Source organism: Hemibagrus wyckioides, linkage group LG18 (assembly GCF_019097595.1).
Source record: "Hemibagrus wyckioides isolate EC202008001 linkage group LG18, SWU_Hwy_1.0, whole genome shotgun sequence".
NCBI lineage: Eukaryota > Metazoa > Chordata > Actinopteri > Siluriformes > Bagridae > Hemibagrus > Hemibagrus wyckioides.
The window spans coordinates 16,737,089-16,754,853 of NC_080727.1; the positions used below are offsets into that span (position 1 = coordinate 16,737,089).

Genomic DNA, 17,765 nt, shown 5'->3' on the forward strand with positions numbered 1-17,765 from the left:
AACGTTTTTAGCATAAATGGATCATTGGGTTTCTGGATGAAGGAGGAAAAAAGGAAATTTTCCCTTCTCCTGCATGGTCAGAAGTCAAACACAATTAAACACTGGGCAGCAGATGAAAGAGTGAAAATGTAGATCGTGTGTGTGTGTTGGGCTATAAATTTGAGTTCAATCAAAAATTGTCCACCATCTAACTGAGTTTGTGTGATTGACCTCTCCTCTACTCTCCATGCACCTGGAATGGGGAAAAAATTTAACCATTAATTACAAAGATCAGAAGCTCAAGTACACACACACACTTTGGGGTGATTTGACTCCATCAGTCCCACCTAGAGGACAGAAAAACCCCAGAGGACCTGGAGATCAGAATGCAACCCAAAATCCTGAAGCATTATTTTCATTTATTTATTTTTTATAGATATATAATAGGTTTCATATGGAGTTAAACACCTTCCTGTTTCTATGGAAACTATTATTCTATTATTTATTTATTTTTTATTTAATTTTGAACCAGATGTTGATGGTTGAGAATGTATGTAAATGATGTGAAGGAGCAGATGGGGGATGACGGCGGGATCCTGTGCAGCGGAAAGGCTTCAGCAATCCAGGAGTAAAAGAAAAACAAACTTCATATGGAAGAGTATCAAGTCAATTTAGAGTGAAAATCTAAAGCAGGAGCCTCAGCGGTGTTTCAGGTACTGAGCCATATTATACTGTATTCCAGGGTGCAGTGGGCAGGGGGGGGGGGAGTGAGAGACAACACTGATGTGTGTTTATCATCTTTTATCACGTGACTTTCAACTATGATAAAATGGAACTTTTTCTTTATCTAAACAGACATTATTAGACTTTTTTTTATATACAGTTTATATCTAATAAAGAATTTCATCAGCACGTTTTAATCAGTAGATTGAGTTTATTCCTCTATTCCGCCCCCTAGTGGAGCTCTTTATTAAATCGTTCAATTCGATTAAACTCCACAAAACGACTTTAATTTACTTCACGGATGCTAACATAATGTTGTGGCCAGACAAGAACCTTTTATGTGTTCGCCTCTGACCCGGGGGCTGTTAGATGTTTGAGATGTAGGCTCTGGAGGTTTTTCACTCTGCAGGTCGACTCGATTTGCACATCCTTCGTGACCTCCAGCAGATCATTTCATGTTGTTTTTTTGTATCAATGACACACAACACTGACTCCGGGTTCAGTGCCATGTCTTAAAAATCAAATAAAACAGCTTTTAAAAATCTTTTTCATCAGGAGTGATATCATATACACATACACTGTAACTAGTTTTGGACCTTGGACGGTTCCCAGCCCAGGCCCTGGAGAACCCTGTGTCCTGCACACACGCACACAGAGCTGTTAATCACCTGAGTAATTAGATCAGTGCTGTGAGAAGACAAAAACGTTAAAATGAAGGACGGGTTTCTCCAGGACCAGAGATGGAATGCCAGACTGTCAGAAAAAAAGGGTACCGCGGAGGTACAATTTTGTTCCTAGGTGAACAAAAAATATAATGGTACACAATAGGTCCTTAGGGTACAATTATGTTCCCAAAACGAGTTATAAAGGTACAGTTAGAGGTACAAAATTGTTTCCCTTCAGGGTACCACTCCAGCGATGACCACTGATACCTTAAAATGTACAGGTTTGTACCTTTCTTTCTGAGAGTGCATGTATTCTAGCTAAAAGAAACAAATAATCGATTCTTACTGACAGTTAAGTGATGTCTTATTGTGTATTATGTTTTTATATTTGTCTGTCCACACTGAATTTAGGAAAAGTTGAATATGAACTCAGTTATAACCCTGTTATTGTATTTTACTGCTGTAATAAATGAATCGTAGAAAGTCACTCCGTTGGTTTGTTTCAGTCTGCTGTTTAATACAATGTTCATGATAAACTTAGAGAAGTCCTGTTAATGAAGTTTGATTTTACTGACATGATTTATTAAGTATGCTATGAATAAATCTTTTAAACATTTCACCGTCGCATACAACGAGAGTAAAGACTCGTTCAAATCAAATACAATCAATCTAGACACAAGGTTAAAGCACGCTTCTTTAGGGTATAATATCACCATTTTTCCTTCACATGTAGATGATCAGCACTTTAATCAATTCAGTTCAATTCCATTATATTTGTATAGCGCTTTTAACAGTGGACATTGTCTCAAAGCAGCTTTACAGAACAAAAGTACAAAAGTCCTAGATTACTGTTAGACAAAATCATCCCTAGTGAGCGAGCCTGAGGCAACTGTGCCAAGGAAAAACTCCCTAAGATGGTATGAGGAAGAAACCTTAAGACGAACCAGACTCAAAAGGGAACCTCATCCTCATTTGGGTGACACCGGAGACTGTGGTTATAAATTATTATAAACATTATTAAAAAAAATCATTTAACAGCTGGAACAAATCTGAAAATTCATCGACTGTCCCAATAAATCTGAATGATCACTTCATCCTGTTCGTTAAAGTAAGGCATACATCTTCTTCTTTCGACTTTTCCCTTCAGGGGTGGCCACAGTGAATAATCTCTCTCCAACATCTTCTGCATCCTCAACACTTGCACCCACTAGCTTCATATCCTCATTTATTCCATCCATATACCTCCTCTTTGCCTCCTGCCTGGCAGCTCCATGTCCAACATTCTCCAACCAATATACTCACTCTCTCTCCTCTGAACATGTCCAAACCATCTTAATCTGGTCTCCCTAACTTCGTCCCCCAAACGTCCAACATGAGCTGTCCCTCTGATGTACTCATTCCTAATCCTGTCCAACCGTGCCACTCCCAAAGAGAACCTCAACACCTTCAGCTCTGCTACTTTCGGCTCTGACTCCTGTCTCTTCCTCAGTGACACTGCCTCTAAACCATACAGCATGGCCGGTCTCACCGCTGTCTTGTACACCTTCCAAAGTAAAGCATACATGCAACCTAGATTTCACAGTTAGGACGAATGCCACCCTATAGCACACTTATTCCTCCTTAAGATAACCACACCCAGGGTTGCCAGATTTGAGCAAAACTTCCATATCAGCCATATTTCAAACATGGCATAAAAACAATAAATGGTGGCTGAAGAGTTTACACTTGAAAAAAAATACAAAAACATTTAAACAAATATTTGTTTAAGTCTTAAAAATTAATAGCATTGTTATGCTCCTGGTGTTCTAACTTTCTATATTTAGAAATAATAATAATAATAATAATAATAATAATAATAATAATAATAATAATAATTCAAGCTTAAAGCAGCTTTTTTGGGGCCAAGCACCCAGATCCTGTGAGCCACACATTCACACACACATGCTACAGTTGTTCCCTCATCAATCACAGGAAAGCAGAGCTGTTATTTTAGGCAAACAGATTGAAGAGTGATGTGTAGTTTCACCCATGATGTGTGTGTTTTGACCGCAGACAATGGTGGAATTCTCGAGATGAACAAATGTGCAGCAGGGTGTCAATGCTGCTGCGTCTGCTGTGGCCTGTGGTGGGGATTGCTGCCCTGAAATGAAATACTTTTCCATGCATGTCTGCTTTCTGGATTTTGGACACATGGTTTAAAAGTTATGACCATGAACATACTTCCAAATTAGGCCTAATGTTGGCAGAAATAGCTCCAAATGTAGTCAAAATGTTCTTCAGATCCTCTATCAGGGTGCCAAATTTCATGAGACGGCCATGAGGATGACTCTAGCCAGAAGAAGAAGAAGAAGAAGACGAAGAAGAAGAACTACAATATAAAGGACTCGCTGTCTGCACTTACACTGCCCCTTGGTTTACCACAGCCTACTTTTTCATATTTAATTTTAGTTATAAAAGGACTATTTATAATCTGAACTTGCTTTTATTCCACCCACAATCTTGCTCCAAAAGTGACGTTAACAACAAACAAACAAACAAAAACCCAAAAACAAAACCCTGGTAGCCCTGCCCACACGATTCCCTAAAGGCGCTCGGTTCCTCGGTGAAGTGTCGACTCCGGAAAGATTCAGTCGCTACCGATTCTTTTCACGTAGCCGTGATTGAGAATACAGACTCCAGTGTACGCACGATGCGTAAGAATTGGCCGTAAAATACGTGCTGGATGGTGGAAGAAGTGCTCACGGCTGGCTGTGCTGGCTTTGCATGATCGCACAGGATCCTAAAACAAACAAACAAACAATAACAACATCAACAATAAAAAAAAACCTAGCTGCTCTGCATGGAATACTGAGCAAAGCCTGGGAGAATCCGGATGATGGACGGCTTTGTTTATGTTGTCGTGCAGCTTAAAAAATGCGTCCTGATAGACGGATGACAGCTTTATTCCAGCCCACCGGGAGAAAACTTTTCAGCTCGAGCTTTGAGCAGTGAGGTGACAGCGGCAGGGAGGCGAGAAAACGGAGCACCGGTTCACTGATGAGCTCAGAAATGACTCGTAGGTTTCAGTGACGCTGAACGAAAGAGAGAGAGAGAGAGAGAGAGAGAGAGAGAGATCAGAAAACTGCGTCGATTTTCGGTGCGTGCTCGCGCTCTCGGTCCCTGCGCCTCGAGCTGAGCTGACTCGTCTGTTTACGACCGAGATCGCATGCAAGTATACAACTGACAAAACACGGTTCCGGTCCGGGGCGGAACGTCTCGTCTCGTCTCGTGTGGAGAGAGAGAGAGGGAGAGAGAGGGAGAGAGAGAGACGTATGGGTCCTGCGTGCTCGATCCCCCGGATTCCCGCACAGTGAGGGTGCAGTGCGGTGTCTGCGCGCTCCAATATCCGCCTAGCTAGCTCATATTTATCTTTTTTGTTTGTTGTTGTTGTTTTCAATTGGGACACATGAACTGATGAACTGGTGAACTGATGTGCCTGGCATCCGAAGGAGGTAAAAAAAAAAAAAAAACCCAACCCTGCGACTTTTCCCCCATTTATCCGACTGAACAGATCCTTGGGACGCAGCTGGAGCTGCCTATCTGCGAACATTGCGTAAGGCTGCAGCGTAGGCTACGTTTTCTTCCTTTCCTCACGGTCTTTTTCTAGCTTTAAACAGATCGGGTGACATTGCAGTCTCTGGAAATTGGGAATCCTTTCTTTCTTTTCCCCTCCCCTCCCCTTTTTTTTTTTAAGAATTTTTTTTACGTAAGCTTACTTCCTGGGTGACTACGTTGAGAAGAGGAGGAGAAGAAGAAGAGGAAGGAGGAAAAAAAATAAAAATAAATAAATAACTAAATAAAGCGGTGAAGGTGGAGCGTCGTGCGTCGTACGTCGTGACGCAGTGGGATTTTTACGCGTGGTCGGCGTTTGGCCCCGCCCTTCCCGCCGTGACGGCGATGGGTCGGAAGCGGTGTGTCGGTGCAGATTGTTCGAAGATGGCGGCCGGCTGCTGCGGGGTGAAGAAGCAGAAGTTGTCGGGATCCCCCGGATCCGGGGGTCCCGGCGGGGCGGGCGGCGGGGCAGCCGGGACCGGGCACTGCGGATCGGACTTGGGGATCGGGTCTTCGTCGTCGACTGTCGTGGCCGGAAGCGTGAACCGAGTGAACGGCCTCGGGGGTCCGGGGGGCAGCGGGAGTTGTAGTGGTAGTAGTAGTAATAATAGCAGCAGCAGCGGCGGTGGTGGTAGTGGTGGAGGTGGTGTTAGCGGCGGTGGTAGCAGCAGCAACAACACAACAACCGCTCTGTCTCCAACTCCAGGAGGCTACAACTCCAGCACCGGCCTCTCCCCGAACCTCAGTCCGGGACCGGGCTCAGCCAGGAAGATGGTGGTCTCGGCGGAGATGTGTTGCTTCTGTTTCGACGTGCTTTATTGCCATCTTTACGGATACCAGCCTCCCCGAACACCCAGGTTTACAAACGACCCCTTGTGAGTATTAGCACTCTGGCTAAAGCTAAATCACTGTCTCTCTTTGTCATGTCGAGTGAAATATTTACATTTATATATAGATGTACTTAGATACATACTCCCCCTTCTTTTCTGCTTTTAACTAATCCCATTGTTAAAAAGGACACCGCGTGTTCACTTCACATTAAACCCATCGGTTTATTACATGATTCCCTTAACAATTTATATTTTGTATAAACTTTGTGTGTGTGTGTGAGAGAGAGAGAGATAAACACTACTTACGCACTGTCTCTAAGTCAAGCTTCCCACACTGACACTACCGAGTTTTTAATTTTTATTATTTTTTCTTTCCTCCACTCACACTACTACTTTCCTTCCTTCACTTATCACAAACTCAAATATAAATTTAATTCCCATGTTTTGTATATTTACGTACAAAGATCAACACCAACTTCCTAATGACTTTTTATTCAGATGTCAGAGCAGCATTAGATTATTAGTGTATTTTTCTACCTTTTTGTTTCACCCTCCCCCTAAACCGATATATCTCTTCTTAGCTAGTATTATATTCTTTTAAAATCCCTGGATTGATTTATTCTCTCTCTGTTAACATGATGATAGTTTAATTCCGGCTAGTTTTAGATATCCGGCTAATCTTAAACAATGGCTTTAATTCATATTGAACGCTGTTTCTGAGCCCCAGATCGAGTATAATTGATAGCTAGTCAAGATTGTGAAAATGTTTTACTTCGTTATTCGTTCACTGAAAATAAGTTGAAACGTGGTTTATTTCAATATTTCGTAAACGTACACTTAATAGGCGCATTTCCAACATGTTTTTTGTGTCATTTGTTTATTTTATCGACGTCTCGAGACTCATGATTTAGCCAAACGGCTAGTTAGGTAGCTAGCATCCCTGTGCTAAGTCGCTAACAAAGCCCGAGTTGTTGAGCTTGTTTGCTTTTTTTAACACTTGGATGCGGTTTAAAGTCGAGGTTTCAGACTCGGTGTTTGGAAGCACGTTTGTTAAAATGACCTCTGGTTATTAAAATAAATATATATTTAATTTAATTTAATATATTTAATTAATGTCCGTGTTTTTAGCTTGAACTTGCACTGACCTGACTGAAACCTAATTAGCTTAGCTGCTTATTGAATCTCTCTCTCTCTTTCTCTCTCTCTCTCTCTCTCTTTCTTTTCTTCTTCTTCACTGCTTTGGTCTTTCACATCTAATCATTCCATCATCTGGAATTTTTTATTTCTATTTAAAAGATATAATATTTATGTGTAGTAAAATATTCAGGGCTGAACGATGTGTCAAAAAAAAATTATCACGATTCTTGGGCATTTCTCTAATAGGTTACCGATATCACGGTATAGAAATAATAATAATAAAATTATTTATTTATATTATATTTACTTAAGCTTAAATAGCAACATCATGTCAACTACAGTGTCAGGTTATAAAAATGAATATAAACAGCCCATATAAGCAGTTTATAAAAAGACATCACGATAGCCAGATTATCTTTAGAAAGGGTCGCATTGTCAGAGTTATTTCCGAGTGTATCGGGTTGCACAGCCTTTAATTCAGAAACAAGAAATAGATGAAAAAGCTCTGCTAGAGTTTATGTGACGTGTCTTCATTTTCACACGTTATACAGGAAGCACCTGGACTGTTAGGAAGTGCTGACACTGGAGACTCCTTCCATGAATGTTACATAAACCTCTCCTAACAGAAAACGTCAACACTTCATGATTATCCCCGTTTCTTTCAGTCTTTACTATTAAACAATACATTTTGTAACACGATTTATGATAAGTTCTGTATCGTCCGCTGTAGGAAGTCCCCATGAATGTGTCATTTCTATGGAAACAGTGTGAATTATTCGGATAAGCAAGTTATCATAGACCTGACGAAAACGAACCCATGGCTTCGGACCAAACCGCCTGCGTTTTTAAGAAACATTCCCGGGTTTCTACGGTTCTTTAAGGTTCTTCAGATTCCAGCGTGACCGTGACTCTCTGTCTTTTAGCTCTTAATTAGTACTATTTCATTATTAATGCCTCGTTTTCCTCATGAACCTCATTCACTGTTGTTTACAGATCCCTGCTGTGCGCTAACCTTAAAAATGATGTGAATTTTCCTTTTCCTTTGCTTGCTTTGTCAGTAAACACTTTGTTTATTGTAGATAGGGTTTTCCTCCCCCCACCCATCTGGGTCACTTGGGGCATCAGCCATTTTGTCAACCAGCAGACAGCATTTGAGTGTAATAGTGACCTATAAATATAATTTACACTAAATCAAATCTAACACACCGACGGAGTGATCTGGACAAGCTAGAATACTGTCAGTATGTAACTCGACGTTTACAAAATGGTGGCCGTGGTGTAAATCACTGGAAATGTGACGACACTTGAAATGTTAAACCACAGTAAGTAGGTTTAGGAGGAAAAACTCCTCCACCAACACCACCAGCACTCAAGGACTGGTGTCCGTCGCAAGTTTAAACATTTACATCCACTGCTATTTCAGAAACCGCTCTCCACTGTCGGAAAATTAGCTAAGTTTTGGTCTCTTGTCCTCCTCGATGCAGCGACATAATATCCGGTGTGCTCATAAAATCCAACAATGCACCGTTTATCTCGGATAAGCGTCCGAACGATGTTCTCTCCCCCCTGTACTGAAGTACTAAGGACATCTGTATCATTCTGTGTTTGCTGAAATTAAGCGGGATTTTATACGTTCCCTGTGCATGCTCTCAATCCCATTCCGGCTTAATGAAACGCTCTGTGTTTATAGAGCCTGAGAATTTTAAGTCTTTGGCTTAATGATTTACAGTCGACCAGCTGAACTGTAGCCACAAGCAGCTCTGTTTCTGTGATGAATTCTGCACCTCGACCTGTAGAAATGTCGCCCTCGCGTTATACATCGTGACCTTTCACAGTGGGGTGGCAATCTGATCGACGTGTCAATCACAAACCGGTTATTATTAAAGGAAAATGTGACAGCAAAGTGATTTTTCTCAGACCTCCGATGCTCTTTAGATGCTCTCTCTACGTCATCATCGCTTGTGAAGGGGCAGGTAAAAGATTCGTAACTTTTTTCATCATTTTCAATCATTTTTGTATTGTCATGAATCAGTATGGTGATAATGTCAAATATCGAGACATCAGCAACCTAAATAAGCGAATATTTTATTTTAAGGTTCTTGCTCGTGATAAAAAACACCAGAGAGAGAAATTTGCTGCTTGCATCATCAATCACAATATTTATGTTTAATATTCATCATGAGTAGATTTAAATCTTTATACACATTAGGCAGCAGCAGCAGAGGTCACTGTATCCAGAGCATGAAGTTCGCCAGTGAGATCCTAACTGTCTTGAAGCCTGCATTCTTCATCACCCGAAAATGTTAAACTGATTAGAATGAAGCTTTAGGGAGCATGTTTCAGCTCAAGACTCTTTTGTTCATTTGGCTTGTCAGAACTCAACAAAACAACCCGTCATACACTGCTGCTGAACATCATCTAGTCCAGTGACTGCAAACCACAATGTATACACACACTCACACAGGTATACTCAGGTTTGAAATTGGTCTGAAATGTGTTTTAAAACCAGCGAGGGCTTGATGTAAGTCACACTCGCATCTTAAAAAAAAAAAAAAAGGTTCAGAAGTGATTTGTGTGTGGTGGCAGTGATGTAAAGACAAACTAATTGCATAAGGAACAGAAAATGAGGAACTATAAAAATAATATATTTAGTGTTTATCTGATGTGTACGATTAACATGGTAAGTGTGGGGCATTCGTGTGGTTCACCTGGAGGTCAGGCAGCCAGAGCAGCAGGGATAACACAACACCAGTTTCTTATTTATTCAACAAAGACCCAAATCTACCATCACATTTTAATAATGATACCATGTTTGAAAAGATATTAATACAATACACCGATCAGGCATAACATTGAGCACTGACAGGTGAAGTGAATAACACTGATGATCTCATCATGGCACCTGTTAGTGGGTGGGATATATTAGGCAGCAAGTGAACAGTTTGTCTTCAAAGTTGATGTGTTAGAAGCAGGAAAAATGGGCAAGTGTAAGGATTTGAGTGAGTTTGATGAAGGCAGAATTGTGATGGCTAGATGACTGGATCAGAGCATCTCCAAAACTGCAGCTCTTGTGGGGTGTTCCCAGTGGTGGTTCTGCAGTGGTCAGTATCTATCAAAAGTGATCCAAGGAAGGAACCGGCAATAGGCTCATGGGCGCCCAATGCTCACTGATGCACGTGGGGAGTGAAGGCTGACCCGTGTGATCCGATCCAACAGACGAGCTACTGTTGCTTAAATTGCTGAAGAAGTGAATGCTGGTTCTGATAGAAAGGTGTCAGAATACACAGGGCAGGACGGGTCAGGGCTGTTTTAGCAGCAAAAGGGGGACCAACACAATATTAGGCAGCCAGTCATGATGTTATACCTGGTCAGTGTATAATGTTAACAATAGCAGAAAAGGATACAAATCCTGATCTACTTTTCCTACAATCCAGAATATCGAGTCTTTAGTGTATCGTCTCACGCCGGCGTCCCACTGAGGAACGTTGAGAGACCTGCTCCAGATTAAACCCCTCACATGGCTCAGAGAGAGAGAGCTTTCATAATGAAGACGCTTAAAATGTTCTCGAGAGGTCGGTGTGCTCAGGAGGGCTGTAGAACGCAATATTTTGGCTTTAAGTGTTACGGTTTTAGGTGTCGCACGATTTTTGAGGTTCGTCTGATCGAGACGGTGAGGTGACTGAACCGTAGTCTGTACACTGATACTGTTTCAAAAGTGCCGTCGTATATGCGACAAAACCCATTCTGTCCAGCAGTTTGGAAAATGAGTGTTAGTTTTATAAATCTGAAGTAAAAACCTTCTGCGTTTGTCAAGCGTTAGATGAAGAGAATCATGGAAGTAAAAGTGCTGACTTGACTGAATGAGCGTGTGAACTTTCAGCTATTCAGTGATCTTCAGAAATCGCATTTAAAATTGATAAAGCGACACGAGGACTCGTGGATTGACCTCGACATGCTGGAGGAATGACTGCTTAAGATCACGCTCTGGACTTATCCCAGATTTTGTTCCCTGTGGTTTGTAGTGGTGGAGTCAGAATAGGAACTTTAAACTGGTGGCATGTGGTTAGATGAAATTCTGAGTAATGATCTGATCTCGCTGCAGGGTAAATTGGACTCTGACAGTTTTATATCACGTGCTCAAATACCAGAATTATTTTTTATATTTTTTTTTAAATTTAGTAGAAATAACTCGTATATTTTTGACTTCCTGCGTATGTTTTAAAATCTCTTATTCAATATTAATTATTTAATTAAAATATTTTTTTAATATGTTTTTATTCTTTTGTCCGTCATGCACAGGTTTACACTGCGACTAGCTGTTTTTTTTTTTTTTCCACTGCGTCACACAATTGTAAAAACAAAGCTTTAATAATTTTTCTCGCCTCTGGGGATGTTTTGGTTTGACTTTGTCAGTCACTTAAAATTCATTTTTTTGTAAAATGTAAAGCGAAACTCACAAGCAGTATTCGTGGAAAAGTGGGCGTGGCTTGATTTATTTATTTTTATCCAGAACCGAGAGCGTGTTGATTTTATGGACCTTGGTCCACTTTGATGCTCGAGTCACTGAGCGAGTTTCGCCTCTTTGTCTATTAAACATGAGGTGAATAAGTGTTTATGGTGTTGAATAGTGTAATGACCGCGAGTGAATCCCTGTAGTGTCAGAAAGACAAGTTTGTTTGTTTGTTTTGGTTTTGTCTATGTGGGATTTCACTGTGACGCTGTTAAAGCTACAGCACAAAAGACAAAAACATTGAGTCAGACAAGAAACATGTCTGTAGCCGGCAACAAATATAAATATTAACACCGAACGGAGGAAATGTGACTCAAACAGAACAAATCATTAAAACGTTGTCTGCTTGCTGTTAAAAACACATCGTTATAAAAAGACTGTGATCACAACCATGTCTAAAAATTCTTGTGACGAACTGATTATTTTATTATATATTCTATGGGAAATCATTATCCCTCATGTATAAATGAGTATTTTTAAATAATATTTAATATTTATTTTTTAATATTAAAAATAATTGTAATTTTTTCGTTTTCTCTCTATCTAATGAACAGCGTTCAGTATAATTTATATTATTAAACAGAAACACTGGGCTGGAAAACAGTGAGTTTAAAAAAAAAAACGAGAGACAAAATCTTGTTGGAAAAAAATGTTTACACTCAGAAAATATAATTCATGAAGATGTAATGAAATATAGAAATATAAACATGTTCTTGACATGTACATCATTTACACAGTAGGTTAAAAAAGCTTTTTATTTTATTTTTTAAAAATCACCCAGAATCTGGTTTAAAATATCTTTTTTTTTTTATTTATTTATTTATTTATTTAAAAATATCCTAGATTGTTAAATGTCCAAGTAGCGAAGGTGATTTTCTCATATTTGTTTAATGTAAGTTATTTAGTCTAAACTTAGACTCTAAATTGAGTCTAAACCTCTGAACTCTATGCCTGAAAAGGTATTTTATTTTTAAAGAATTGTCATTTTGACCTTTTTTTTTAGTTAGAAATAATTTTGTACGTTTAATTGTTCCGCAGTATGCTGCTGTTTTGTTGGCATTTTATTTGTATAATTTAACGTGTCGTTGTAGTCATCGCCGAGTGAATATTGTGATATTTTATTTTATGGCTTTAACATCGGACCACACGGGAAACGCTGAGACGGGCTTCTTAAAGTTTTATTGCTCTGTGATGGAGTAGAAGCGACAGCGATCCGTTAGAATCTCTGAAGCTGCGTCCCGTAACTGCAGCCTGTGGTCACTCCATAGGCGCCCTCCTCAACCTGCAGCACACGGATTGGGACGCGGCCGTCGCTCTGAATTCCTCCCAGCTGGAGGGTAGATTATAGAGTCTGCAGTCATGAAGCCATTCTATTGTAGTGATGTGAATGAAAACAAATTGCGTTCTGCTTCAGTCAGCGATCCACAGGCTTCATCTCGCTCCTCTACTCCAACAGGCAGAATCCTGAACAGTTCAATATCCTCCAGTTTGTCGAGCGGGATACGAGATATGAACAGAAACTTCGTAACCTTCTCAGGCTTATGAGTGTGAAACAAAATCAGAGTCACGCATGTAAACTTAGAAAATAAATATTTTCTACATTTAATCACATCTGAATAGGGCTGTATTCTCTGGATCACGTTCTAGCACAAACAAGCAAGATGTAATTAAAAATATATATATATATGCGTGCCCATCATATATAGATGGTCATATAATCTATACACATATAGGATGTATATATGACCATCATGGCCACCATATATATATAGATATGACCTTCATCAGCTATATGTCTTTTTCTCTCTCTCTCTCTCACTCTCTCTCTCTCTCTCTCTCTCTAAGCGGAATCAGGAAGTGAATAGCCATTGGCTGAGAGCATGTCATGTGACCCTTTCTTGGTTTACACGCTCAGGGATTTCTTGAATTAGTGCTCTCTATTTATAGTCTACGAGCTCGGAGCTGAGAGCTGGAGCTTCACCAGAAGTGGAATTTTCTTTTCTCCTCAATTCCCAAAGCTTCACTTTTCATCTGGTTTCATTTGTGAAACCAAGTCTGAGTTCTGCATGTCTGATTATAGTACAGAGTAACGCAGGTGTTTGGGCGGAGTCCTCGGGAAAAGGAAACATGGCTGACTAGTGTGTGGTAATGTACAGAAGTGTGTAGTAGTAGTTGTGTGTGGTAATGTGTAGTGGTGTGTGTGTGTGGTAATGTGTAGTAGTGTGTGTGTGTGGTAATGTGTGTGTGTGTGTGTGGTAATGTCCAGAAGTGTGTAGTAGTGTGTGGTAATGTCCAGAAGTGTGTAGTAGTGTGGGGTAATGTCCAGAAGTGTGTAGTAGTGTGGGGTAATGTCCAGAAGTGTGTAGTAGTGTGGGGTAATGTCCAGAAGTGTGTAGTAGTGTGTGGTAATGTCCAGAAGTGTGTAGTTGTGTGGGGTAATGTCCAGAAGTGTGTAGTTGTGTGTGGGGTAATGTCCAGAAGTGTGTAGTAGTGTGTGGGGGAATGTCCAGAAGTGTGTAGTAGTGTGTGGGGGAATGTCCAGAAGTGTGTAGTAGTGTGTGGGGTAATGTCCAGAAGTGTGTAGTAGTGTGTGGGGGAATGTCCAGAAGTGTGTAGTAGTGTGTGGGGTAATGTCCAGAAGTGTGTAGTAGTGTGTGGGGTAATGTCCAGAAGTGTGTAGGTGTGTGTGGGGTAATGTCCAGAAGTGTGGAGCAGTAGTTGTGTGTGGGGTAATGTGCAGTAGTGTGGAGCAGTAGTTGTGAGGTAATGTGCAGAGGTGTGTACAGGGGGTCCTCCTACGGCGCGACGTAACGCGATTTTCGCCGTAAGTCGGAACTCGCATACTTCCGTCTTCCTTGTATAGCACCGCATGACAACGTATTCGTCCGCTCCGCTCACCAACTAGTTCCTGCGCAAAATTTGTTTTAACGTTGCAAACGCCATAAGTCGGAGATGGCGACGTAATCACGAAACGGTGCAAGTCGAGGATGTTGTAAACCGCGGACCTGCTGTAGTAGTGTGTGTGTAGCAGTGTGTGGTAATGTGTAGTAGTGTGTGGGGTAATGTACAGAAGTGTGTAGTAGTGTGTGTGTGTGTGTGTGTGGTAATGTGCAGTAGTTCGTAGTAGTGTGTGTGGTAATGTGCAGTTGTGTGTGGTAATGTGTAATAGTGTGTGTGGTAATGTGCAGTAGTGTGTAATGTGTGTGGTAGTGTGTAGTAGTGTGTGTGGTAATGTGCAGTAGTGTGTGTGTGTGTGTGTGTGTGTGTGGGGTAATGTGCAGTAGTGTGTGTGTGTGTGGGGTAATGTGCAGTAGTGTGTGTGTGTGTGGGGTAATGTGCAGTAGTGTGTGTGTGTGTGGGGTAATGTGCAGTAGTGTGTGTGGGGTAATGTGCAGTAGTGTGAGTGTGTGTGGGGTAATGTGCAGTAGTGTGTGTGTGTGTGGGGTAATGTGCAGTAGTGTGTGTGTGTGTGGGGTAATGTGCAGTAGTGTGTGTGGGGTAATGTGCAGTTGTGTGTGTGGGGTAATGTGCAGTTGTGTGTGTGTGGGGTAATGTGCAGTTGTGTGTGTGTGGGGTAATGTGCAGTTGTGTGTGTGTGGGGTAATGTGCAGGTGTGTGTGTGTGTGTGGGGTAATGTGCAGGTGTGTGTGTGTGTGGGGTAATGTGCAGGTGTGTGTGTGTGTGGGGTAATGTGCAGTTGTGTGTGTGGGGTAATGTGCAGTTGTGTGTGTGGGGTAATGTGCAGTTGTGTGTGTGGGGTAATGTGCAGTTGTGTGTGTGTGGGGTAATGTGCAGTTGTGTGTGTGTGGGGTAATGTGCAGTTGTGTGTGTGTGGGGGGTAATGTGTAGTTGTGTGTGTGTGGGGGGTATTGTGCAGTGGTGTGTGGGGGGGGGGTAATGTGCAGTTGTGTGTGTGTGGGGTAATGTGCAGTTGTGTGTGTGTGTGGGGTAATGTGCAGGTGTGTGTGTGTGTGTGGGGTAATGTGCAGTTGTGTGTGTGGGGTAATGTGCAGTTGTGTGTGTGGGGTAATGTGCAGTTGTGTGTGTGGGGTAATGTGCAGTAGTGTGTGTGTGGGGGGTAATGTGCAGAAGTGTAGTTTGTGTGTGGTAATGTGCAGTAGTGTGTGTGTGTGTGGGGGGTAATGTGCAGTAGTGTGAGTGTGTGTGGGGTAATGTGCAGTAGTGTGTGTGTGGGGTAATGTGCAGTTGTGTGTGTGGGGTAATGTGCAGTTGTGTGTGTGGGGTAATGTGCAGTTGTGTGTGTGGGGTAATGTGCAGTTGTGTGTGTGGGGTAATGTGCAGTTGTGTGTGTGGGGTAATGTGCAGTTGTGTGTGTGGGGTAATGTGCAGTTGTGTGTGTGGGGTAATGTGCAGTTGTGTGTGTGTGTGGGGTAATGTGCAGTTGTGTGTGTGTGGTAATGTGCAGAGGTGCGTAGTAGTGTGTGTGTGTGTGTGTGTGTGGGGTAATGTGCAGAAGTGTAGTGTGTGTGTGTGGGGTAATGTGCAGAAGTGTAGTGTGTGTGTGTGGGGTAATGTGCAGAAGTGTAGTGTGTGTGTGTGGGGTAATGTGCAGAAGTGTAGTGTGTGTGTGTGGGGTAATGTGCAGAAGTGTAGTGTGTGTGTGTGTGGGGTAATGTGCAGAAGTGTAGTGTGTGTGTGTGTGGGGTAATGTGCAGAAGTGTAGTGTGTGTGTGTGTGGGGTAATGTGCAGAAGTGTAGTGTGTGTGTGTGTGGGGTAATGTGCAGAAGTGTAGTGTGTGTGTGTGTGGGGTAATGTGCAGAAGTGTAGTGTGTGTGTGTGTGGGGTAATGTGCAGAAGTGTAGTGTGTGTGTGTGTGGTAATGTGCAGTAGTGTGTGTGTGTGTGGTAATGTGCAGAGGTGCGTAGTAGTGTGTGTGGGGTAATGTGCAGTAGTGTGTGTGATAATGTGCAGAAGTGTGCAGTAGTGTGTGGTGTAATGTGCAGTAGTGTGTGTGTGTGTGGGGTAATGTGCAGTTGTGTGTGTGGGGTAATGTGCAGTAGTGTGTGTGTGTGTAGTAGTGTTTGTGATAATGTGCAGAAGTGTAGTTTGTGTGTGTGTGGGGTAATGTGCAGAAGTGTAGTTTGTGTGTGTGTGGGGTAATGTGCAGAAGTGTAGTTTGTGTGTGTGTGGTAATGTGCAGAAGTGTAGTTTGTGTGTGTGTGGTAATGTGCAGAGGTGCGTAGTTGTGTGTGTGGTAATGTGCAGTAGTGTGTGTGTGGGGGGGGGTAATGTGCAGAAGTGTGCAGTAGTGTGTGGGGTAATGTGCAGGTGTGTGTGTGTGTGTGTGGGGTAATGTGCAGTAGTGTGTGTGTGTGTGTGGGGTAATGTGCAGAAGTGTGTGTGTGTGTGGGGTAATGTGCAGTAGTGTGTGTGTGTGTGGGGTAATGTGCAGTAGTGTGTGTGTGTGTGGGGTAATGTGCAGTAGTGTGTGTGTGTGGGGTAATGTGCAGTAGTGTGTGTGTGTGGGGTAATGTGCAGTAGTGTGTGTGTGTGGGGTAATGTGCAGTAGTGTGTGTGTGTGTGTGGTAATGTGCAGTAGTGTGTGTGTGTGGTAATGTGCAGAGGTGCGTAGTAGTGTGTGTGTGGTAATGTGCAGAAGTGTAGTTTGTGTGTGTGGGGTAATGTGCAGAAGTGTAGTTTGTGTGTGTGGTAATGTGCAGTAGTGTGTGTGTGTGTGTGTGTGTGGTAATGTGCAGAGGTGCGTAGTAGTGTGTGTGTGTGTGTGTGTGTGTGTGTGTGTGTGTGTGTGTGTGTGTTAATGTGCAGATGTGTGCAGTAGTGTGTGTGGGGTAATGTGCAGTTGTGTGTGTGGTAATGTGCAGAGGTGTGTAGTTGTGTGTGTGTGTGTGTGGGGTAATGTGCAGTAGTGTGTGTGTGTGTGTGTGTAGTAGTGTTTGTGATAATGTGCAGTAGTGTGTGTGTGGTAGTGTGTGGTTCTTCCTGCATGGCATTGTGTATTAGATAACATTAGTTTTGTTTTCCAGGTTGAAGTTTTTAGGTTTGTTTTTTAATTTGATGGATTTTTAGCCACACCTCCATGTTTGTGAAGCTCCGCACCTAGGACCAGCACTGGCCTGTATAATAATAGTGTCTGTAAAATGATTAATATGAGGCTCAACCAATCACAAATGAGCAAATCCCTATACCAACCCAGGTTTCATAGTGACTTTGCTAAAATGACAAGTTTTTATTTGTGTAAGTAAGGAGTCTAAAACAAAACCCGGACTACTGCACTTAAAAAAAAAAAATTGTACGTCAAATTTTTCAGTCAAAGATTCCAGACAGAAAATGAATTGAGGTGTAAAGAA

At 41.9% G+C, this 17,765-nt stretch overlaps 1 protein-coding gene across 2 annotated transcripts in view; it reads left to right on the forward strand.

The window, feature by feature from the left end:
- Nucleotides 1-4,063: 4,063 nt before the first annotated feature.
- Nucleotides 4,064-17,765, forward strand: part of ammecr1 (AMMECR nuclear protein 1) — a 39,935-nt gene continuing 26,233 nt past the window's right edge. The window contains exon 1 of one of the 2 annotated variants that reach the window (XM_058415104.1): nt 4,064-5,833. In XM_058415104.1, the coding sequence (XP_058271087.1) occupies nt 5,304-5,833 (530 nt within the window). In that variant the 5' untranslated portion in view covers nt 4,064-5,303. The remainder of the gene's footprint in view (nt 5,834-17,765) is intronic. The other variant, XM_058415103.1, reaches the window with a different exon arrangement.